The sequence below is a fragment of the Mercenaria mercenaria genome, chromosome 7, assembly GCF_021730395.1.
Source record: "Mercenaria mercenaria strain notata chromosome 7, MADL_Memer_1, whole genome shotgun sequence".
Classification (NCBI taxonomy): Eukaryota; Metazoa; Mollusca; class Bivalvia; order Venerida; family Veneridae; genus Mercenaria; species Mercenaria mercenaria.
Window position 1 is genome coordinate 36,668,382 of NC_069367.1, and position 25,779 is coordinate 36,694,160.

General features: G+C 37.4%; 1 protein-coding gene across 1 annotated transcript in view; it reads right to left on the reverse strand.

The window, feature by feature from the left end:
- Nucleotides 1–865: 865 nt before the first annotated feature.
- The window catches only part of LOC123554395 (uncharacterized), a 61,197-nt gene continuing 36,283 nt past the window's right edge, over nt 866–25,779 (reverse strand). The window contains exons 11-23 of the mRNA XM_045344516.2: nt 25,111–25,323; nt 24,197–24,421; nt 23,811–24,023; nt 21,398–21,610; nt 20,501–20,716; nt 20,006–20,233; nt 19,323–19,535; nt 18,827–19,054; nt 18,220–18,426; nt 17,249–17,476; nt 16,551–16,675; nt 1,864–1,960; nt 866–1,122 (exon numbers count right to left, since the gene is read on the reverse strand). Coding sequence (XP_045200451.2) covers nt 866–1,122; nt 1,864–1,960; nt 16,551–16,675; nt 17,249–17,476; nt 18,220–18,426; nt 18,827–19,054; nt 19,323–19,535; nt 20,006–20,233; nt 20,501–20,716; nt 21,398–21,610; nt 23,811–24,023; nt 24,197–24,421; nt 25,111–25,323 — 2,663 coding nt within the window. The remainder of the gene's footprint in view (nt 1,123–1,863; nt 1,961–16,550; nt 16,676–17,248; nt 17,477–18,219; nt 18,427–18,826; nt 19,055–19,322; nt 19,536–20,005; nt 20,234–20,500; nt 20,717–21,397; nt 21,611–23,810; nt 24,024–24,196; nt 24,422–25,110; nt 25,324–25,779) is intronic.

Sequence of the window (25,779 nt, forward strand, 5' to 3'; positions counted from 1 at the left end):
AGGGAGCTGCGTACTTTCCGATTCACTTTGACAGTGTAAGAAGCTGTGCATAGCATATATGTAATGTGTTATAAATATAAAATTATTTGCATTTTGAAAGCAACAAAAGCTGCGTTCATTTTCAAATATGTAAACTGTAGAGAAATAAAACTATTTTACTATACGTAAGCTTTTGTCCCCAACCGAATCACATGCAAAAAACATACAAAAATAGTCTAGGCCAGCATTTTAAATAATCTGTTTACTTTTTTTATTCGGCTTTTTAACGTTTTTGCTGGTGTGGCAAAATTAAAAAACAAAAAAAAACCTTCGTTAGGATGACCACTTCAGTAATGTATATATCAAGGATCGTAAATACCGCGGAAGGATTGCTTTGCCTGGAACACATAATCACTAAAAATAGTTATATTCATTCTGAAAAACATAAGTTTCCACAAAAATCTAATATTAATGTCCTCCTTAATACATTTACGAGGACCGGTGAACTAGTAAATGAATTATTTCTGAAATTAAAGGCTGAGAGTTACAGTTAAATTTGCCAGCCGCATTCAGTCCATTTTAGGGCTTCGATTAACTTTCCTTTACTGTCGGCAAATTGACAATAATAGCACTAACAGTGTACATAAAGTTGGGGAACTTTTTCCTAGATTACGCATTATGGCTTTTTTTCTGAGAAAGTGGTTCCTGTAAGACAAAGAATATTATACTCCTGAAGTGATACATCAGTATTATGACATTTTTATGATGATCATTATTTAAAACACTGCTTTATCACATTTGATACATACACTCCTAAAATATATAAATAGATAATTACAAATGTCTTGTAAGCTTGCATGTGTTAAGTCTTTGTATGGCTATGTGACTATAGTACACTGCCAGAGCCAGCCACTGCTCCAGTTTGCGGATTGTAAGCTTCGCAAGACCGTGTTGCATGGTTATAAAATCCGGTTGTGCACGTGACGATGGCGACTGTTCTATCTTTGTAACAGACGATATAGTACTCAGTTGCCTCCCTTCCCGGAAATATATTACTGCCATCTTGTTTACTGACGCAACTTGGGTAGTTTTGTTCACATGGTTCACACGTTGTGTTGAAACACTGATTTTCTACATATTCACCTGAAAATTAAACAATATTTTAAATTTGACTTCTTTTAATTTGTATTTGTTGCGTACAAATAAATTAACGATTCAAATCTGATGCCATGAGCTTTGTATTAATAGTGTGAAAATATATAAATTCTGCAAAATACCTGCTAACTGTCATACAGTTAAAGGTTTCTATAACTGAACTTAACAGGCAGAAAATTAACATTCAGCCTGATGGCGGCAAGTGATTTTGCCTTTGCGATCAGTGCAGACCAAGATCAACCTGCACGTCCGAGCAGGCTGATCATGGTCTGCACTATTCGCTATTCATGTAGTCAGTAAATTTTCAATGAACACCCCTTCAAATAATAAATGTTATTGCTCAAACTGAATGATAGACCAGTCCATTTTAGAAATTTAGCAGGGTAAAGGTTAACAGGAAGGTACCTAATAATGTTGTACAACCCTTCTGCATTCTCTATTGTTCATGCTACGTTATTTAGATGTATGTGTATTTTTGATGTAAGATGTACTGAAATTATATTTGTTTAAACCAGTGAAAGTTTAGACAAAATTAAGATTTCATTGAAAAATAGTTCTTAAGGACTTTTTTTCAGATACCGGTAATATAAAATTCCCATTTAAATAAGATGTAAATGGTATCAAAGGCTTTCACCAATCCACTATGAATAATGATATTAGATTGCTTAATCTGTAACTTTGCAAGACAAAAAATATAGCCGTCAGTGGATGAAAGAGTTTATAACTTACAGGGCGCTTTTGGTTCATAACGTGTGTCACACTGTATTTCGGTGAAGAGTTGACAAGAGGTTGCTCCATACCCGAACAGTCGGGGGTATTTACACTCCTGTATGAGAAAAAGGATAACAAAACAAAATTAAGAACAGTTAAGGCGTATAAGTGGTGGAATATAATCTAAACAACAAATCTGAATTAAAGCAATACAAAGGCAATTGGTTTATTAACATGGTTACAATCGCATTTTGTGGCAAACACAAAAAGCGCATGAGCGTTAAAATCAAAACACCCGGTTAAACAATAGGGCAATCAACGGCGTTGTAAATTGGTCTATACCATAAATTTTGAGTTTATTGTATTATAAAAAATCCATTATGCGTCAATGAGAACATCTAAAGAAAAAATGCCGAATTTATTTATACATCGCATGTACCAATGTGGAAATAAAAATAATATTTGTTCATACATCCATATACAGATTTAGGTGGATTCTAGGTAAAATAGATCAAGAAGTTTTTAAGTTAGTTTATCCATTATACATTATAAAATGGTGAGGTTTCAAGACTAAAAGATTTAGCCCCTATTATTTAACAAAATGAATAAGACAGAATCTGCTTAGCCAAGAAGGCCAAATCTGTTTAATGAATACTGATCATATCTCCAGTTTGCAAAAATGTAGCAACTGCTTATTTATTGATTCCTGATCATGAATCAAATGTTTATATGCAATTTATTTCTGAAGATGGTTTAAACAAGTGCCGTTTGACGCTATGACGTAATAACAAAACCGGGTGTTTTGATTTTAACGTGCATGCGCTTTTTATGTTAGTACAAGGACATTATGTAACATTTTGACAAGAAATAATGTTTCATCTGTTATATATTTCAAATAGTATTTATATAGGGTTTGCTCATATGCAAACCTTAAAAAAGACTCTTCCTGTTAGACGGACTTCGTGTTCGCCTGTAGTCTGCCTGTAAATATCACTATCTTGGCTGAACCAACCTTGCATCAACCAACTGTCAGAGCGGATTCAGCTTCATCTTTTTGTATAAGACTTATTCAATTATTCAATATCTAGTGATAAATTGATAGACTCGAGCTATATATTACCTACAAATGAGGTATTCCAAGATGTTCTTGAACACTTTGACTGAACACTTTGACTGAACACTTTGATCACTGCAGTAACATTACCGCGCGTAGTGTAAATGATCGGGAATGAGATAAGTATATTACACGCAAAATGAGATATTACAAAACTGTTCGGGACACCTGGATCACTGCAGTAATAGTACAGAGCGTAGTTAAGAACATAGGGCAAGAGTTATGTATAATACCTGTACACGAGGTATTCCAAGTTTTCTGACACTTATGATACAGCGTGTAGTGAAAAAGATTAGGAATGAGATAAGTATAGTACCTGCAAAATGTGGTTTTCCAAAAACGTTTGGGACACCCGGACCAATGCAGTCACAGCACAGCGCGTAGCGTAGAGGATCAGGAATAAGGTATGTTTCCTGTAAATATTGTACCCATCTCATTCCTGATCTTCCACACAATGCTTTGTACTGTGACTTCCACGCGCATTGTAGAGGATTATTACAATATATTACCTGTAAAAAAGGTATTCTAAGGTCTGTTGGACGCCTTAAATACCGCGAGCAGTGTAGAGGATAAGTAAAATATATTACCTCTTTATGAGGTATTCCAAGGTCTGTTTGGACACCTTAAGTACCGCGTGCAGTGTAGAGGATAACTAAAATATTTTACCTGTAATTTGAGGTATTACAAGGTCTGTATTGACACCTTTGATACCTCGCCCAGTGTATAGGATAAATAAAATATATTACCTGTAAATGAAGTATTGTAGCGTGCACGGTCTAGCTCAGTATATTCAATATAATATAATTTTCCTATGGGCTTCCTTGCCGAATGATTGGAAAACAAATGATTCTTAAAATGTTTGGGTGAAATAAAAATAATTAATCCCTAATCAATCTATCTCAATTTAACTGATGACGAGCACTAAAAAATTCGTGGAGGGATCTTGTAGTATGGCGATGCACAACAAACAATGCCTGAGGTGAATACCATACATTAAGACTTTACCTAAATACTACCAGATGTCGAGTTCCTATCGTCGTGAACTTAAACGGAACGCAATGTTCTGAGTAAGAACCCAGACTATGACAGGAGGTCAAGAACCCAATAGTATTTGGCAATTTATTATATTATTTATTATTCAGCGATGTTATTCGGTCGGTAGCTTGGCAGATTCTGATCACTTCGTGATGCTGCCCTGGTATTTATAACCTTTTCCCCAACTGTAATTAATGAGCGCCAAATGATAATGACAAAATCAAGCCCCTTAGTACAATGATCATCTAATTTGCGTAATTTGACTAATCTTTGAAATATTTTCCATTTTAACCCCTTTAAAATTTTGGGTTTTATAGTAGTAGTAGATAGAACTTTCTCTCTTCTATGTTTCATGAAAGATTAATGTTACTTAATTAAGTCTACTGAATTATGACGACTCATCGGTGGGTCGAAAACGTGGTGCGAATATTCTAGGTACGAATCTTAAGGTATGTGACTACTAAATCAAATCAAAAATAGGTATCTGGGCCACTTTACTCCCTCCTCCAAATTCATGCGTTCCGCATGATATATATATATATATACAAATATAACAATCGTCACACTAAACTTGATTAACATTTATAGAACAAAGTACCCACATATAAATATGAGACCATTTTTTTAATGTTTCAACCTGGAACACAAAAAATAAACTGAACATTTATAGTAATTTGTATTCAAAAAAGTTCATTTTTGTATTACATTTTTAACATTTCTTATAAGTCAAACCTGGCAACAAAGCCATTAATTATCTATTTTAAGACTTTCTTAAAAATACTTTTTTTTTTTTTTTACTACAAATTACTTCTCTACCAGCATTTTTATGGTCATCTCACCATTCTGTTTGGGATAGCATATTTATATCTGAAGGCCTTACATGACCCTCGTCAACATAATCCCCTTTAGATTAAGATCCACACCAGCTAATGATTGCTTTGCTGGGCATAAAAGGGTTTTGGGATTCGTAATAACCTCTCCTTCTTAAATTTTAAACAATCTTCTGTCTCTTCTTACTTCCTTCATCACTTCGACAGATACTAACTTCAACCTCCCTTTTCCTGAATTTTCATCTTCATTATCTGTATTCTCATCCACTGATTACTTTTATCTACTTTCTCCGTATCTTCGGGAGCACTCACCGTATAAAAATTTGCTACCATTTTGTATTATAATTTCCCATCACATTTTTCTTCATTCTCACTTTCACTGTCCTTAAAATCCAATTCTATATCTGGGTTTTTACCCCAGTCCTTTTTGTCACTATGCCTCTTCTCTATATATCCGGATCCATTACTTTGTGTACTAATTTCATATGTTTCTTAAGATACGCATACTTCATCATAACTTTGTTACAGACTTTACATGTCCTTTCTATTCGTCCCTTCTATTACATTTTTCAACATGAGCTTCAATCTTCTCACTTTTCTGTATGCTTGTCTTACATACAGGACATATGGGCAAAAATGGATTTGTACGAAAACTGTAGTCTTTATCTTTGGCATCTTAGACCTTAAATAAAAAAAGACATAGTCTTTAGCCCAAACCGGGTTTTTCCTACAGTTCTAGTGTTACTCTGGATGTCGGGTCAAATCGTCATTTTTATCAATATCATCTGTACCCGTAAAATCTACATCTGAGGTTTCTGCCAGTACTACCTTCATCATCACTATTTCATCAAATTGATCTCTGTTTCTCAAGTAAGACTTGGTTCTTACATTTCTAACTCTTCACAATGAATGACTTGGGGAGCCCGATTTCGTCCACAGTCAATATTATACAGAACTTGGGATAACTTCCCAGCACGGTATAAGGACCTCGCCAGAAGGATGTGAACTTAGATGAAGTTCCAACCTTCTTTACTGGAAATAAACATATACCTTATCCCTATCTGAAACTGTTCAAATGAATTCGTTTGTCAGGGCAATTGTTTCTGCCTATTTATTGCTTTTTCGGTGTTCTGTCTTACAATGTTATGTGCAGTTTCTAACCTTTCGCGCAATTCCCAGCCCCATTCATGATCTGGTATTGGTTTGATACCTGATGGCATTTCAAATATCAAATCTAGTGGTGTAGTACTTCACGACCAAGCATAAGCATATTTGGACTCATCCAGTAGTTTCGTGTTCAGCACTTCTATACGCCATCATCACATATGGTATTTGCTCATCCCAATTTCGATGATTCTCATTTACAAATGCACTAAATCGTCGTTAGTGTTCTATTAAACCTCTCTACCATGCCATCTGACTGAGGATGATAGGGGCGTTGTTCTTGTCTTTACTATACCTAATACTTTCACACATCTCCTTAAATAACTTTCCCTCAAACTGTCTGCCTTGATCTGAGTGTATCTGTGAAGGTATTCCAAACCCTTTGCTATAACTTCTTCTACTAAAATTCTGGCAACCGTAGCAGCTTCCAAGTTTCGCATTGGAAAGCATTCTGTCCATTTAGTGAAGTAGTCAGCTATCACTAAAATATAACGATTTCCTTGTTCTGTCTCGGGCAACTCCCCAAAGGGATATCAATACAAATCCTCTCCATAGGATAGCCACTCCTTACAACCTGCATTGGGGCTTGCTTGGTTTTATTAGGTCCCTTGCGTTTCATGCATATCTCACATCCTGCAACGTAACAAGCCGAACATCATTTTGCAGGGCCGGGCCAATAAAATTTCTGTCTAATTTTGAAAGAGTTTTTCTGATCCCTAAATGTCCGGCCGACCTTATGTCATGTGCACAGTTGGCATTTTTCTTCTGTGAAATCTTGGCACTAATGACTGGTATCTTGATTGTTTAGTTTCTGTATCTTCCATATGTCTCACCAAAAGACCATCTTTCATTTCTAGTCTGTCAAACTGGTTCCACAAGGATTTTACAGTGTATCCCCTCTGCTCCGACTTCCTTAAAAGAGGCTTTTTCTTTGAAAGACCCATTCAATTACTGTACTTAAGTCTTTATCTTGTTTCTGTAATTTTTCTAATGTATCTTCTTTTTGGGTTTTTACTTGCCAATGAAAGCCGCCTGATTTACAGTGATAGGAACTGTATTTGAAATTTGCATTTTCCCTCTGGATCAGTTAAACCACACGCCGACAGGTATCCTACTAACGCCATTGCGTTTCCATGCAGTCTTCCAGGTCTATGTTCTACTTTCATTTGATATGATGACAAAATCTCTATCCAGCGAGCTACCTGCCCCTCGGGATTCTTGAAATTCATCAGCCATCGAACGATCCGTGATCTGTTCTGACCAGAAATTCCGACCAAAAAAGGTAGTGGCGGAATATTTGATAAATATACTACAGCTAACATCTCTTTCCTGGTCACACAAATTTTTTCTTTCCCGACTTGTTAAGGTTCTACTAGCATAGGCTATGACTCTTTTTTGCCCATCAATTTTCTGTGAAAGCACGCCCGATAGAATAATCACAAGTCCGTGTCTAAGATGAATGGCAAAGAGAAGTCTGGATGTGCCAAAATCGGAGCTGTGATCAACTTATTTTTTTTGAGTTTTGAAACTTTCTTCGCAATCTGTATCCCAAGAAAAACCCAAAATTTTTCTCTGTCAATCTTTCAAGAGGTCTAGCTATCTGTGAGTTATCCCAAGATGAATTTCCGATAGTATCCACCAAAGTCCAAGAAACGAGCGTACTTCTGTAACATTGTGAGGTGTTGGCCCACTGTTTGATGCATTCGATTTTCTTGGGTCTGTTTTCCCACCCCATTTCATTAATTATGTGTCCTAAAAACTCGACTTCCTTTTTAAACAGATGACATTTCTTGGGTTTTCATTTTAAGTCCAGCTTCTTCAAACCTCTCAAAAACTTGCTGTAAATTTTTGATCATATCTTGAAAGGTTTTACCAACTACAATAATGTCATCCAAGTAAAACGAGGCATAAAATTTTTCCCAAAGAAGACCAGCCAACACATATTCCATCAAACGCTCAAAGGTGGCAGGCGAGTTGCAGAGACCAAAAGGCTTTGTTAAACTCGAAAAGACCCTGCCTTGAGCAAACGCCGTCTTGTGTTTATCTTCATCCGCCATCTCTACTTGCCAGTATCCAGAAGCTAGATCCAGGCACGAAAACCATGAGGATCCAGCAAGCTGATCAAGGACTCATCAATTCTGGGGAGTTGATACGCATCCTTGATCGTGGCTTCATTTAAACGACGATAATCAATACAAAACCTTCTAGATCCGTCCTTCTTCTTTACAAGAACTATCCCACTGGCCCATGGACTAGTTTAAGGTTGTATCACATCATCTTTTTGCATTTGGTCAATTTGGTTTTCAACCTCATCCTGCAAATGTACTGGTATCCTCCGAATTGGTGTTTGATGGGCTGGACATTGGTTGTTGGGATGTGATGCTTTATAATTCCTGTCCTACCTAAATCACTGTCAGATTTCGAAAAGATATGTGAATACCTTGTTTAAAAATTCCTTGACCTTTTGTTTATTTTCGGTGGCCATCCAGAAGTTGAACGTTCATATAGAATTTTGAAGGTGCTCAGGGAAAAATGTTGTTTTTATTATTGTGTGTCCCCCCTCCTTTTACCCTATCAATTTTGCATATAGTTGCGACATTAGTCCCAGGATAGAAAGTTTGTGGCTGCTTCGAAAAAATTAGCAATTCTTACAGGAACCATTTATCTGCTCGAACTAGAGTTCTTGCGACCATCCCCGTCCTAGCTCCCTGAATGTATCACTTGCTTCAATAAGACCCCATCCTATCCTTTTAATACCTGATTCAGTCACCATCCCTTTGGTTATCATCTCAGTTTCAGCAGGTATCACAACTTGTTCTGATAAGACTATCCTAAAACATCCTATCTTGCCAGAACAGAAGATATTAAATGTTTGAAACATGAAGTTCATGGTATTGCTGACAACGTCTATGCTTACATCGTGATTCTGCATGAAATCTAGGCCAAGTACTACATCTATGTCGATTTCTGCAATGATAACATCAACTTTGCAATATTTATCACCAAATAAAATGGAAATCTCCGTTTTTCCTTTGATATTCAAGTAGTTTCCACTGGCGGATACAATCCGGGAGTCAAAGGATAGTATCTTCTTGATCTATCATCATATCGGTATGGCCGAGGAGGTGGATGTCGGTATTGTCCTCGTTGAGCATTTCGTCGATCATAACCATAAGGTCTATGCATAGGCTATTTTCAGGCTTATTATTGTCCTTGGCGTTTCAGACTCTACACACTTTCAGATTTGAAACTACACTGTTGAGATTTTCAATATCTTTTGACTGTCCTTCATTTACTGCAGTTCTAAGAATTCCTTGTTGCCCTTTTTCTCTGCACGTAGAATGCCTCCAGCTCCACCGCTTTTCTGACGGCATCGTTAGATCCGTAGGCCTGGCCTGCTTTAAACTTGAGACGCATTTCTGAACTCCAAGGCATCGATGAATTGTTCCTTAGCCAGGGTCTCACGAACGTCGGCTGGGGCATTAGGATAGGCCAAGTTTAGCTAGACGTCGGATATCCTGTCCAGTTCGGCCATAGACTCTGTAGCTTTCTGTTGTCTGTCTCTCAACGAACCCTATAACTCGGTTTGATTTCTCGGTGAAAACCTATCTTCTAAGCTCTTATTATTCATGATAATCCGTAGTCCCTTTTAATTAAGGTTGCCAAAACCCTGGGCTTTCCTCGTAGTGATACCGATAGATATAAGCCTTTCTTGTTATCATCCCAGCCATTTAAAGTAGCACAGGCATCAAAGTGTGCCTTATATCTGTCCATGCACTTGTCCCGTCGTTGTGGCTGGCTTCACCAAAGTCGTCTTATGGAGCTTGATATTTTTGTATCATCACTTGAATCAAAGTTTGCTTTTCCTCAATTTTTTTGGGGGATGGTCAACCTTTTTTTATGCGCTCCGTCACAAATCTATCTGGTTTTAATGACTCTTCTTATCTTCTGATGTAGGTGTTTCTGGTAACAGACGTCTAGGTTTCAAGGTTCCTTTATGTATCGTAGATAACCCTTCATCAGGTCTACCTGTGGTATCATTTCAAAGACATACTTTTTATCACTCTGTATTGGGGTCGAGGTGCCAATATCACTCAAGGTCTTATCTATTCTTGTTGTAACTTTGAAAAACTCTCGTTCAAGTATCAAAATCCTATTTTTTCTTCTCAACCTCTCAAACCCCTTCAACCATGGTTTCGTCGTGATGAGGCAAACCCAAAAAATGTGCTCAGCCATCCCTTTTTGCGTGGATAAGATAGCCTAAAATGAAGCTATGAATATGTCCCTCGTTGGGCGCCAAATTTTGTAGCGTGCACGGTCTAGCCAGTTAAATTCAATATATATAATTTTCCTATGGGCTTCCTTGCCGAATGATTGGAAACAAATGATTCTTAAAATGATTGGTGAAATATAAAATAATTAATGCTAATCAATCTATCTCAATTTAACTGATGACGAGCACTCAAAATTCGTGGATGGGATACTTGTAGTATGGCGATGCAAAAACAAACAATGCCTGAGGTGAATACCATACATTAAGGACTTTAAACCCAAAATACTACCAATGTCGAGTTCCTATCGTCGTGGAACTTAAACGGAACGCAATGTTCTGAGTAAGAACCCAGACTTTTGACAGGAGGTCAAGAACCCAATAGTATTTGGCAATTTATTATATTATTTATATTCAGCGATGTTATTCGGTCGGTAGCTTTGGCGATTCTGATCACTTCGTGATGCTGCCCTGGTATTTTATAACCTTTTCCCAACTGTAATTAATGGAGCGCTCAATGATAATGAAAAATCAAGCTCCTTAGTACAATGATCATCTAAGTGCGTAATTTGACTAATCTTTGTATATTTTTTCCTTATTAACGCCTTAAAAAATTGGTTTTATAGTATAGTAGATAGAACTTTCTCTCTTCTATGTTTTCATGAAAGATTAATGTTTACTTAATTAAGTCTACTGAATTATGACGACTCATCGGTGGGTCGAAAACGTGGTGCGAATATTCTAGGTACGAATCTTAAGGTATGTGACTACTAAATCAAATCAACATAGGTATCTCGCCACAGTATTATAACATCTGTTAGGACACTTATAGTACCGCGCGCAGTGTAGAGGATAGGTAAGGTATATTACCTGTAAATGAGGTATTACAAGGTCTGTTTGGACACCTATAGTACCGCGAACAGTGTAGAGAATAAGTAAAGTATATTACCTGTAAATGAGGTATTACAAGGTCTGTTTGGACACCTATAGTACTGCGAACAGTGTAGAGAATAAGTAAAGTATGTTACCTGTAAATGAGGTAGTACAAGGCCTGTTTGGACACCTTTAGTACCGCTAACAGTGTAGAGAATAAGTAAAATATGTTACCTGTAAATGAGGTATTACAAGGTCTGTTTAGACACATTTAGTACCGCGCGCAGTGTAGAGGATAAGTAAAGTATGTTACCTGTAAATGAGGTATTACAAGGTCTGTTTGGACACCTTTAGTACCGCGCATGAAGAATAAGTAAAGTATGTTACCTGTAATGAGTCTTACAAGCCTGTTTGGAAACCTTACGTACCGCGCGCAAGTAGAGAAATAATAAAGTATGTTACCTGTAAATAGGTATTACATGCCTTTTGGACACCTACGTACCGCAACAGTGGTAGAGAAAAAGTAAAATATGTACAAGTATATGAGGGTATATACAAGGCCTGTTTGGTACACTAATAGTACCGCGCTCAGTGTAGAGGATAAGTAAAGTATATTACCTGTAAATGAGGTATTACAAGGCCTGTTTAGACACTCTAGTACCGCGCGCAGTGAAGAGGATAAGTAAAATATGGTACCTGTAAATGAGGTATTACAAGGCCTGTTTGGACACCTATAGTACCGCGCGCAGTGTAGAGGATAAGTAAAATATGTTACCTGTAAATGAGTTATTACAAGGTCTGTTTGGACACCTTTAGTACCGCGAACAGTGTAGAGAATAAAATAAAATATGTTACCTGTAAATGAGGTATTACAATGCCTGTTTGGACACTTATAGTACCACGCGCAGTGTAGAGGATAAGTTAAATATGTTACCTGTAAATGAGGTATTACAAGGCCTGTTTGGTCACTTACAATACCGCGGGCAGTGTAGAGGATAAGTAAAATATGTAACCTGTAAATGAGGTATTACAAGGTCTGTTTGGACACTTACAGTACCGCGCGCAGTGTAGAAGATAAGTAAAGTATCTACCTGTAATGAGGTATTACAAAGGCCGTTTTGGACTCTTAGAGTACCGCGCGCAGTGTAGAGGATAAGTAAAATATGTGTACTGAAATGAGGTATTACAGGCCTGTTTGACACTTATAGTACCGCGCGCAGTATAGAGGATAAGTAAAATATGTTACCTGTAAATGAGGTATTACAAGGCCTGTTTGGACACTTATAGTACCGCGCGAAGTATAGAGGATAAGTAAAATATGTTACCTGTAAATGAGGTATTACAAGGCCTGTTTGGACACCTTTAGTACCGCGCGCAGTGTAGAGGATAAGTAAAGTATGTTACCTGTAAATGAGGTATTACAAGGCCTGTTTGGACACTTATAGTACCGCGCGCAGTGTAGAGGATAAGTAAAGTATGTTAACAGTAAATGAGGTATTACAAGGCCTGTTTGGACACTTATAGTACCGCGCGCAGTGTAGAGGATAAGTAAAATATGTTACCAGTAAATGAGGTATTACAAGGTCTGTTTGGACACTTATAGTACCGCGCGCAGTGTAGAGGATAAGTAAAATATGTTACCTGTAAATGAGGTATTACAAGGTCTGTTTGGACACTTATAGTACCGCGCGCAGTGTAGAGGATAAGTAAAATATGTTACCTGTAAATGAGGTATTACAAGGCCTGTTTGGACACCTTTAGTACCGCGCGCAGTGTAGAGGATAAGTAAAGTATATGTTACCTGTAAATGAGGTATTACAAGGTCTGTTTGGACACCTTTAGTACCGCGCGCAGTGTAGAGGATAAGTAAAATATGTTACCTGTAAATGAGGTATTACAAGGTCTGTTTGGACACTTATAGTACCGCGCGCAGTGTAGAGGATAAGTAAAATATGTTACCTGTAAATGAGGTATTACAAGGTCTGTTTGGACACTTATAGTACCGCGCGCAGTGTAGAGGATAAGTAAAGTATGTTACCTGTAAATGAGGTATTACAAGGCCTGTTTGGACACTTATAGTACCGCGCGCAGTGTAGAGGATAAGTAAAATATGTTACCTGTAAATGAGGTATTACAAGGCCTGTTTGGACACTTATAGTACCGCGCGCAGTGTAGAGGATAAGTAAAATATGTTACCTGTAAATGAGGTATTACAAGGCCTGTTTGGACACTTATAGTACCGCGCGCAGTGTAGAGGATAAGTAAAATATGTTACCTGTAAATGAGGTACTGCAAGGCCTGTTTGGATACTTATAGTACCGCGCGCAGTGTAAATGAGGTATTACAAGGCCTGTTTGGACACTTATAGTACCACGCGCAGTGTAGAGGATACGTAAAAAATGTTACCTGTAAATAAGGTATAAAGGTCGTTTGACACCTTTAGTACCGCGCGGCAGTGTAAGAAAATATAATATATTACCTGTAATTGAGGTATTACAAGGCCCTGTATGGACACTGATAGTACGCGCGCATTGTAGAGGATAAGTAAGTATATTACTGTAAATGAGGTAATACACGCCTTTTGACACCTATAGTACCGGCGCAAGTGTAGTGGATACTAAAATATGTGACCTGTAAAGAGGTATTTACAATTTCTGATTTGGACACTTATAGTACCGCGCGCAGTATAGAGGATAAGTAAATATGTTACCTGTAAATGAGGTATTACAAGGCCTGTTTGGACACTTATAGTACCGCGCGCAGTGTAGAGGATAAGTAAAATATGTTACCTGTAAATGAGGTATTGCAAGGCCTGTTTGGACAGTACCGCGCGCAGTGTAAATGAGGTATTACAAGGCCTGTTTGGACACTTATAGTACCGCGCGCGAGTGTGAGGATAAGTAAAATATGTTACCTGTAAATAAGGTATTACAAGGTCCTGTTTGACACCTTAGACCGCGCGCAGTGTAGAGGATAAGTAAAATATATTACCTGTAAAAATGAGGTGATTACAAGGCCTGTTTGGACACCTTACGTACCGCGCGCAGTGTAGAGGATAAGTAAAATATGTTACCTGTAAATGAGGTATTACAAGGCCGATGTTTGGACCTTTATAGTATCCAGGCGCGCAGTGTAGAGGATAAGTAAAATAGTGACCTGTAAATGAGTATTACAAGGCAGTTTTGACACTTATATACCGCGCGGCAGTATCCGCGCGCAGTATAGAGGATAAGTAAAATATGTTACCTGTAAATGAGTATTACAAAGGCTGTTTGGACACTTAAAGTACCAGCGCGCAGTGGTAGAGGATAAGTAAAATATGTTACCTGTAAATTAAGGTACTGCAAGGCCTGTAAGGATACTGCTAGTAACCTACTTACTCGCGCAGTGAAATGATGTATTACAGGCCTGTTTTGGACACGTTATTAGTACCAACGCGCAGTGTAGAGGAAGACGAAAAATATGTTACCTGAAATAAGGATTACAAGGTCTGTTTTGACACCTTTAGTACCAGCGCGCAGTGGTAGAGGATAGTAAAATATAATTATATATTTTTCCTTTATATTTTTCTTACTTTTTATATTAAAATAATTATTTAAAAAAATAGAAATTTTAAAAAATTATTATTACCTGTAAATGAGGTATTACAAGGCCTGTTTGGACACTTATAGTACCGCGCGCAGTGTAGAGGATAACTAAAGTATATTAGCTGTAAATGAGGTATTATCAAGGCCTGTTTGGACACCTACAGTACCGCGCCGCAGTGTAGAGGATAAGTAAAATATTGACCTGTAAATGAGTATTAACAAGGTCTGTTTGGAACTTATAGTACCGCGCGGCAGTAATAGAGATAAAGTAAAATATGTACCTGTAAATGAGTTATTACAAGGCCTGTTTGGACACTTATAGTACCGCGCGCAGTGTAGAGGATAAGTAAAATATGTTACCTGTAAATGAGGTATTGCAAGGCCTGTTTGGACAGTACCGCGCGCAGTGTAAATGAGGTATTACAAGGCCTGTTTGGACACTTATAGTACCGCGTCGCAGTGTAGAGGATAAGTAAAATATGTTACCTGTAAATAAGGTATTACAAGGTCTGTTTGGACACCTTTAGTACCGCGCGCAGTGCAGAGGATAAGTAAAATATGTTACCTGTAAATGAGGTATTACAAGGCCTGTTTGGACACTTTAATACCGCGCGCAGTGGTAAGGAAAAGTAAAATATTTTACCTGTAAATGAGGTTATTATACAAGCGTCTGTTTTGACACTTATAGTACCGCGCAGCAGTGTAGAGGATAAGTAAAATATGTTACCTGTAAATGAGGTATTACAAGGCCTGTTTGGACACTTATAGTACCGCGCGCAGTGTAGAGGATAAGTAAAATATGTTACCTGTAAATGAGGTATTACAAGGCCTGTTTGGACACTTATAGTACCGCGCGCAGTGTAGAGGATAAGTAAAAAGTATATACCATGTAAATGAGGTATAACAAGTCTGTTGGACACTTTAAAGTACGCCGAGTGTAGAGATAAGTAAAATATTGTTACCACTGTAAATGAATATTACAAGTCTGTTTTGGACACTTATAGTACCGCGTGCAGTGTAGAGGATAAGTAAAATATGTTACCTGTAAATGAGGTATTACAAGGTCTGTTTGGACACTTATAGTACCGCGCGCAGTGTAGAGGATAAGAAAATATGTTACCTGTAAATGAGGTATTACAAGGTCTGTTTGGACACCTTTAATTACCGCGCGCATGAATAGGGGCTAAGTAAAGTATATTACTGAAAAAGAGGTATACAAGGCCTGTTAGGACAATATAGTACCAGCCGCAGTGTAGAGGATAAGTAAAATAAGTTACCGTGTAACTGATGTATAACAAAGGCCAGTTGGCCACATAAAGTCCCAGCGCAACAGTGTAGAGGATAGTAAAAGATATTACCAGTAAATGGGGTATTTACACGGCCAGTTGGACACTTATAGACCACGCGCAGTGTAGAGTATAAGGTAAAATATGTTACCTGTAAATGAGGTATTACAAGGCCTGTTTGGACACTTATAGTATCGCGCTCAGTGTAGAGAATAAGTAAAGTATATTACCTGTAAATGAAGTATTATAACATCTGTTTGGACACCTATAATACCACGCTCAGTGTAGAGAATAAGTAAAATATATTACCTATAAATGAAGTATTATAACATCTGTTTGGACACCTATAGTATCGCGCGTAGTGTAGAGAATAAGTAATGTATGTTACCTGTAAATGAGGTATTACAAGGTCTGTTTGGACACCTTTAGTACCGCGCGCAGTGTAGAATATAAGTAAAGTATGTTACCTGTAAAAGGGGTATTCTAAGGCCTGTTCGGACACCTATAGTATCGCGAACAGTGTAGAGAATAAATAAAGTATGTTACCTGTAAATGAGGTATTCCAAGGCCTGTTTGGACACCTTGATCACTACAATTGTAGTATCGGGCACAATGTAGGGGATCGGGAATTAGCACAGAAGGATTTTCTTGGCAGAAGCCACTGAGCACATCTGATATAAAAAGAACCACAACATTAAAGATGTACTGAGTAAATTGTTATTGTACTTAGTAAAATGCAATAAAGATGGTTAATTTATTCAGAAGACAAGAATTGTGTAGAATAACAAAACCATAAGTTCTTATTTCTTATTGTGAGGCAATTACTGAAAATATTTTGATAATTTTTAACCAAAATCACCCACTTTACACAACTTAGCCTTTAAGCCCTCGTATTTCGATTTCTTTGTCTGGTAAAGCAGGTAAACTTTTGAGGAAGTTTGTAGTTGGCTAACCATGGACCGCTTTTGCAGTAATTACACTAAACAATATATCTAACCCTTAGCCTGCTGGCGGCAAGTGATTCTGCCTTGCGACCAGTGCAAACCAAGATCAGCTTGCACATCTGTTCAGTCTGATCACGATCTGCACTGTTCGCGATTCAGTAAGTACCTTTTTGGTACGCACCCTTTTAACACCTAATATAACGGTTCAAACTGAAAGATTGACAAGTTCATTATAGACATTTAGCAGGGTAAGGGCTAAAGTTTACTGATATAGCCATAACAAAGAGAGATTTTACGTACTTGCATCAATCACATTAGAACATTCTCGCGTGACTGGATCAAACAGGGATACTTGGCACACTTCAACAGCAACTGTTCTATTCTGGAAACATTTCACATAGTATTGTGAGCTTGGTCTGGTGGGGAAAGGATTGTTTCCATTCGGTAGTCCAATACAGCTCGGTAGACGCTCGGGACACGGTGTACAGTTGACAGCGTTTTGCAGACACTGAGTTTGTAAATATTCACCTATAATGCAAAACAATAAATCTGAAGAAAGAACTTACATGAATATACAATCGATAATTGTTTTAACAGTTTTGTTACAGATTTATAATGGTTTTAAATGCTATAAACCATGTTTTACTAGTCAAAGTTGTAAGCGATTGCTGTCCTTTAGGTGATTCCTCTTTGCTTTGCCAGCCTTTCCTCCATTTCATGGAAATTTTGTGTTCAAGTACTACTTGAAATGTGAAGTTAGACTGTTGAGGAAATGGGCACAGAATACTGTGTAAAATTACTCTTAATATTTGTTTTTTTCGGTGTTGCATTAAAATATATTCATATGTATTTTAGGGAGTGGTACAGCCACAAGCGAGTTTGTCCGACTCGGTGTTCATAGAAAAAGACCTTTTGGTCTTACATATAGAACAAAGGATCGTCTTTTTGTTTTATGCTTTTTTAGTTTTAACACAATTTTGTCTATTTCGTTTTGTCGTACAGAGGAAACAGATTTGACTGTTTCAATTACATATTTATACTGCGAAGTTATACCATTTAAATACATCCTTTTAAAATATACTAAAATCATATAAACCATATGAATAGAAACATCATAATACTTAAAATTCATTCCTTAACAACTCTTATATTTGGAATGTTATTTGAACGGATATTATCTCTATTCTTTTGACAGTGCATAACAATGTTCAACAGTCTGAACGATATGCACTGTTATTATTTACTTAGGTAAGACACGTATTGTTACTTACATGGGGCTTGGGGTTCTCGTCTAAGCCCACAGGTAACGTCAGAGAAATTTCTACATGTCTGGTTGGCTTCCATGAACAACTGTGGGTACCGACACTCTCTAAGGTAGCTCCCGCCGACGGCTTGTCGGCAGTCATAATACTGGGCACAGTTTGACTGATGGGGTAAAATCTCTGTAGGGTTTGCCTGACAATATTGAGAGGCCATCTCTGAAAATAAATTATACTTTAATTGTAATATGATCTTAATGAAGAGCTGGGATTTACAGCAAATAGGTAAATTGTATAGTAATGTGAGTCGGTCGAATTAAGATGTGGAATATCTAGTAATATAAGTTCAATGAGGAGGTTGACTGCAAAATGGTGAAGTTCTCTTACCAGCAAATTATTTATTTAATCTTTTTTGAGAAAAATCACTTCCATTTGTTAATTTGAACAATTATGTGTGAGAATATTACCATCTAGATGTGAATAACGCAATAAAAATGTTCTGTTCTGCTAACCAAATCTGGTTACATGTATTAACAAACAACTCGTGACTGTAGTGATTTAATGTACCGAAAGGGGAAGTAATCGCAGCGGGGAGTTTGGTATAAGGCAGCAAACTTACGCTCGTCAAGAACCACGTTACATTCTCTCCTATCAGGGAAGAAAACTCCCACAGAACATTTGAGAGTAGCAAGAGTACGTCCCTGTTTACACTGAATGTAGTCCGCTGTCATCTCCCTACCAGGATAAGCATTGTCGCCGTCAAGGAGACCGCTGCAACTGGGAAACTTCTGTTGACATGGTGTACAGCCTGGTTGTCTTGGATCGCAAATATTTTGAAGATACTGGCCTGTAAATAGAATGATTTAAATTTAAAAAAAATGTATCAGAATAAAAATTGATAACAATAAACTTTTGAAAACGTTATGTTATATATCTATAGAGATAGTTAGGATTGTACTTGAGCTTATTAATGGAACTTATACTGAATTCAAGCTCTGTGTATAGATTAGTTTTGTGTAAAACATTACCCGATTCACTTTCCGTGAAAAACGTGCCGCATGCAGAAACATATACTTTTATGTTATCATTAGACACCATTTCAAATTAAAACTTACACGGCTCCGAGGGTTCCATACGAAGTCCACATGTCACATTAGTAAAATCCTGGCACACTAACGTCTCTTGTGAAAATAACATCGGGTAAGGACATTCCCTCAAAAACGTTCCCTCTGTAACACTCTGAGGTGTACAGTCAAAATACTGTGCACAATTTAGGGGGTTCGCAAGAATGACATTTGGGTTTTGCTGGCAGAATAGCTGGATGGAAACTAAAATACACAGAAGGTGTTAAAATCAAATTAAAACATAAAATTATCTTTAGATATTGGTATAAATCTATGGCATTTTCGTCAAATGTTTTACACTTAGCAAGAAAGAGTAAACTAGCTGTTTATTAAAAGATGTTCGAGTTGTACTGGCCTAACTTATTCATACTGTAGGTTCGTGTGCATGGAATATTTGAAACCTAACACAATTACACTACTGCCGTAACAGGCAAACATGTTTATTATTTTTTGTTACATAAATGTTCATACTGTGTTGTTACTGTTATGAAATTTGGGCGTAGTTTATCTTTATATTGAATTATTTTAAAACGAAAGAAGTATACATAATAAGTTAGTCTGCAGTTTGTAGTTCGCAACTTAACCTGCACTTTGAACTACTTTTAACAAGTATTGTTATTATTATTGTTATTATTATTATTATTATTATTATTATTATTAATCGTTGTTCTCACCTGAATCTAATCTTGTGGCACATATACGCCTGACTGGATCAAAGTATCCTGAACTACAGACTCCATCGCCAACTGTTCGTCCAGTCTGGCACACGACATACCGCCGGGTCATATCCTGGCCTGGGAAGCTGTTGTTACCGTCGGGTCGGCCGGCACAAGACACAAACCTTTCTGTACATGGGAGACAACCAGGACCTCTACCCTGACAACCGTTGGACATGTAGTCACCTGTTAAGGCATTATATAAAGTTGGAGAGTTGGAACGTTGGATATTTACATTGTATTGGTTGTAGTGATATTAGCTATAATGATAGTTAACTTACAAATCACATAACGACGGATACATATTTGCTTTGAAATGTTTAAAAACAAAACCTACATTATCAAAGGACTCATGTGTGTTGGATGTTGTTTATTTCAGTTTTTAAATCAATGTTAAGGAAAATAATGTAACAAATTGTGTATAGGGCTACTTTTGACAGAAACAATACATACATGGTGCAATGGGCTCCACCCGGCTTCCACAGGTAACCTCAGTGAAATCAAGACATGCTTTGGAAGGTGCGTGATACAGAGCAGGGTAAGGGCATTCTTGTAGGTACATCTCACCGAACCGACTGTTGGGTCTCGAACAGTCGTAATACTGCCCACAGCGGGTAGGGTGCATCAACTTGTCAGTTGGTAGCACGGAACAATATATAAGTGGATTGGCTGAAAATTAATTAAAGAGTACAAAATATTAGAAAAGTTGCAAACATGAAGTCATTATGCCACAATATATTGATGTAGTTCCAAACAAGTCAAGGTCATATGGTACGAAGTATTGACGAAGCTACAAAATAATGGACGTAAAGTTAAAAAAAAATATAAGTAGCTTCAAAGTCAATGCCATATGGTACAAAATACAAAATAAAAAAATAAGTTACAAAGTCACAAGTCAAGAATATAGCATACAAACATTTATTAAGTAGCTGCAAAATCCAAAACAGATTTGTTGCAGAGTGAACGCAAGAATGAACGCAAGCCAGTCTTGCAATTTGAAGTTGAACATATTGAATACAGTTTACTCGCAATATTTGCTAACCAAGACCAAAAGATACATTTCAAAGCAATTTACAACATACTATTAAATACAATTAATTAGTAAGAAGTAAAACATCTTATTGTTGTAAGTTTAAAGGTTGAAGTATAAACTATCATTTGTCGGATTATACAGTACTTCTTGATTGGATTTTCTGTACGCTAATAATTTTACAGTTCAGAACAGACTCCACTGGCTGAAAAAAGTAAGGCTGAAATAAAAATATTTCAAGATTTCTTTTCGGATCGGTACTTCAAATACTATGTATCACGCGATTTATCGTTACAAACAGTAATGAAACATGTACATACTCATATCTTGCCCACACTTTCTTTGGTTAGGATCATAATCATATTGACATGTTTCCATGGCAATGGTCCTTTCAGCCGCACATACTATATATTCCTTTACTTTGCCAGGGAATGTGTTGTTACCGTTGGGGAGTCCCTTGCAGCTGGGTTTCAAACTTTCACAAGGAAGGCAACCATTTGGATCGTAACACTGTTGATTTTGAAGATACTCGCCTGAAAAATTTGTTTGTTTAGATTTATTAATTTTAGACTCTTGAAAATTTATGAAGACACATATATATAACTTTATCATTATTATATGAGAGGGACGGCGACAATCCTTATAAAACAAGTGAATGAAGTATTGCCATGCAATACAAAGTCCCCTACTTGAAGGCACCTAATTTTCTCTACTGCAGTATAACATAATGAACTGATATCTGTCAATGATGTATAAACAATATTGTACTATATATACAATATGTTATAACAAAACACTTGGATTAAAATTTATATATATAAAAACCTATAGTTGTTTTCATATTGAATTTTTTTGGCTGATTATAAAAATGTTATCATGTAAGTTATTTATAGTAACAACAAAGGGAAATTAATCTTTAAAAAAAAAAAAAAAAAAAAAAAAAAAAAAAATCTATATAATATAAGTCCACAAGAAACTCTTTACCAGGTAGAGATAGGTCAAAATACACCTAAAAATTGGATGTAACATGCATGCTGTACCACAGAAAAGTGGTCTCGATTTTTCTCTACCGCCAGTAATAAAAAAGTTACAATAAAATCTATTTATAGTAAAACAAAGGGACGTAATTCTAAAAACAAGGGTGCCTCATGGTGGTGAACATTTGGTCCAAGTTACATCAAAATCCCTCCATGCATGAAGAAGAAATGTTCCGTACAAAGTCATTCTTGAATTTGACCTTTGACCTCTAAATATGACCTTGACCTTAGACCTAGGGACCTGGTTCTTGCGCATGACATGTTGTCTCATCCAGGGGAATAATTGTGCCAACTGATATCTAAATCCTGCTTTGCATGACAAAGTTATAGACCGGACAGGAAAAAAATCCTCTTGACCTTTGATCTCAAAGTGTGACCTTGACCTTTAAGCTAGGGTACTGGGTGTTGCGCATGACACGTCGTCTCATCATGGGAAACATTTATACCAAGTAATATTGTAATCCCTCGATGGATAACAGAGTTCTGGATCGGACAGGGAAAAAACCTTATTGACCTTTGACCCCCAATTGTGACCTTGACCTTTGAGCTAGGGGTCTGGGATTTGCACACGACACGTCGTCTCATCATGGGGAACACTTGTGCTGAGTGATATTAAAATTCTTTAATGAATGTCAGAGTTATGGACCGGACACGAAACAGACCCTGTTCATGCTATGTTAACATTTGACTGCTAAGTGTGACCTTGACCTTTGAGCTAGGGGTTTGAAAATTGTGCATGACACATCGTCTTATTATGAGGTACATTTGTGCCATGTAATATTAAAATCCCTTCATAGATGGGAGAGTTATGGACCGGACAGGAAAAAAGCCCTGTTGACCTTTGACCTCCAACTGTGACCTTGACCTTTGAGCTAGGGGTCCGGGTTTTGCGCATGACACGTCGTCTCGTCATGGGGAACATTTATGCCAAGTAATATTAAAATCCCTTCATGGATGGGAGAGTTATGGACCGGACAGGAAAAAAGCCCTGTTGACCTTTGACCTCCAACTGTGACCTTGACCTTTGAGCTAGGGGTCCGGGTTTTGCGCATGACACGTCGTCTCGTCATGGGGAACATTTATGCCAAGTAATATTAAAATCCCTTCATGGATGGGAGAGTTATGGACCGGACAGGAAAAAAGCCCTGTTGACCTTTGACCTCCAATTGTGACCTTGACCTTTGAGCTAGGGGTCCGGGTTTTGCGCATGACACGTCGTCTCATCATGGGAAACATTTGTGCCAAGTAATATTAAAATCCCTTCATGGATGACAGAGTTATGGACCGGACACGAAATTGCGGACGGACGGACGGACAGACGGACAGACGGAATGACGGAAAAGCGCATTCCTATAGTCCCCGAAACTGGTTTTCAACCAGTAGGGGACTAATAATACTACCGCGTACCGGAATGGTCTGGCAGTCCGGTATTGTATAGTCGTAATCCACGTAAAAGTCATCCATATATTTATCATTTTTTCGAATTAGTAACTGCAGTTACTGGTTCAAAAATACTTCGAAAAATATCCTATAAACATACTCTAATTGAACCATCTTAAGCGCTTTGCGCGTGAGCCAACCAAAACGGTATTTGTTTTCACCCACTGAATGTGTTTCGCATAAACAAGATTGGATCAGTTATTGTCTAAAATCTTTGTAGAAAGATACAAAATACTGGCTTGAAATTAAAACTTACATGGTGCTTTTGGCTCTGGTCTAACTCCACATGTTACGCTCTCAAAACTGTGACACGTTTTGTCTGTTTCTGAGTACAACTGCAAATACGGACATTCCCGAAGATAATTTCCGAATATTGTTTTCTGTTGACGGCAGTCGTAAAATTGGGCACAGTTGGCGGGATTTGCCATCAATGCGTTCGGATAAACAGAACAGTATGGCGCGGGAGCGGCTAAAACAGAAAGATATTTGAATTTGAAAATGTTGAATATGAAGATGCAGGCTCGTCAAAAAATAAAACAACGTTTTGTAAACAAAATGTAAGTATGTCAAGAGTAATGTTTCAATTTAAGCTAAGTAAGTGTTTTTTGTAATCATTTCTAGCTATAAAAGGAAGAAGTGAACCTGGATCAAATGAAATCTGGCAGCCTCCGAGTGTCTGATCATAAACTCCATTTCCGGCGCACTTTCTGACCTCTATGGTGCGTTCATCTAAGCAGATCTTATATTCTGAAGGACGTCCAGGGATACTGAAGTTCCCATTCGGGCTACCTTTACATGAGACGTAACGATCGCGGCACGGTAGACAATTGCCGACATCCGGACATCTTAGATTCGCCTCATATTCGCCTAAGAAAATAAGAACGATCTTTGTTTTCTGACAATAATATAAATACAAATTAATTTCTTTAATAATTAGATACAAGATATCTATGACATTACAGATGTATTAGTAATTCGTTATGTCTGTCTTTTTTGTGATAAAAACTATGAGCTTTTTCTCTCGGTTTTAAGTCACATCAACACAATTTAAGTTCTTATGGGACTTTCCAGCCTCTTGTTGCGGAAGATCCCTAGTGCATTTTTGTCTGGCTCGAGCGAGCACCTGGGTATAACAGCCGTCTTACTTTAAGCCTGCAAATTGGCCTCTTAGAAAGAACTTTACAAGTAAATGATTCGGAACAAGTGGCTTTAATCAGTCGGCAAAGGAGGCTAATGTGAATATGATGAGTGCTCCATTACTTAAATGATTTGTTTCTAAATAGTAAACATCTGATTTATAGTGATGGCTTTTACAATTTTAGCAAACTCTTTAACAAAGTAACACCCTTTTAAACTCTACATTTAACCTTTAGCCTGCTGGCGGCAAGTGATTCTGCCTTTGCGACCAGCGCAGACCAAGATCAAGGTCTACCATGTTCGCTATTCAGTCAGTATTTTTTGGTAAGCACTCCTTGTAACAGTTACTGCCACTGTCCAAATTGAAAGATGGACCAGTCATTATAGAAATTTAGCAGGGTAAGGATTAAAAAACTTACAGGGATCATTTGGTTCAAATCTACTTAGACAGTTGACTACATTATAAGGTAAACAGCTCTTCAGACTGTCATCGAACAGTTGTGGATATGGACACTCCTTTTTGTAGTTTCCGAGCTTGGTAATCTGAGAAGCGCAGTCAACATACTGGGCACATGACAATGGACTCGCGACGACGTCTGTCGGATATGCCGCGCAATATCTTGCGGGGTTATCTGAAATAGAAGAATACAGTATTATGTCCATGTTTTAAATATTAGAGTTTACAGGACTGGACAATTTTAATACTTTTAAACACCAGATGGAAGATGCAATGAGTAATGAATATCTAAATCTAAATCTTAAAGCGAATATTTCCAGAGTATTCCGATTTTCCAATAACTTGAAAAACTGATCTTTCCACGCTAAGCCTTTAGATAGTCAGTATTTGAAGGGAAAACTTAACTACACTTTTAAAGTCACCATTTGTTTTAAGACATTTATCTTACTGGAAAAGATCGCAACCGTTATCTAGATTACCAAATGATTTTCTTGACAAATCTTTTGTGAATCTTAATATGTCATCTTCCACCGTACAAAAACCTGTATATATGCTTCTGTTTGTACGCTTGTGGTGGCCAAAACTGGTCATTACTTGCGGGCTTATTCATAGGTTGAAATAAAATGCATGC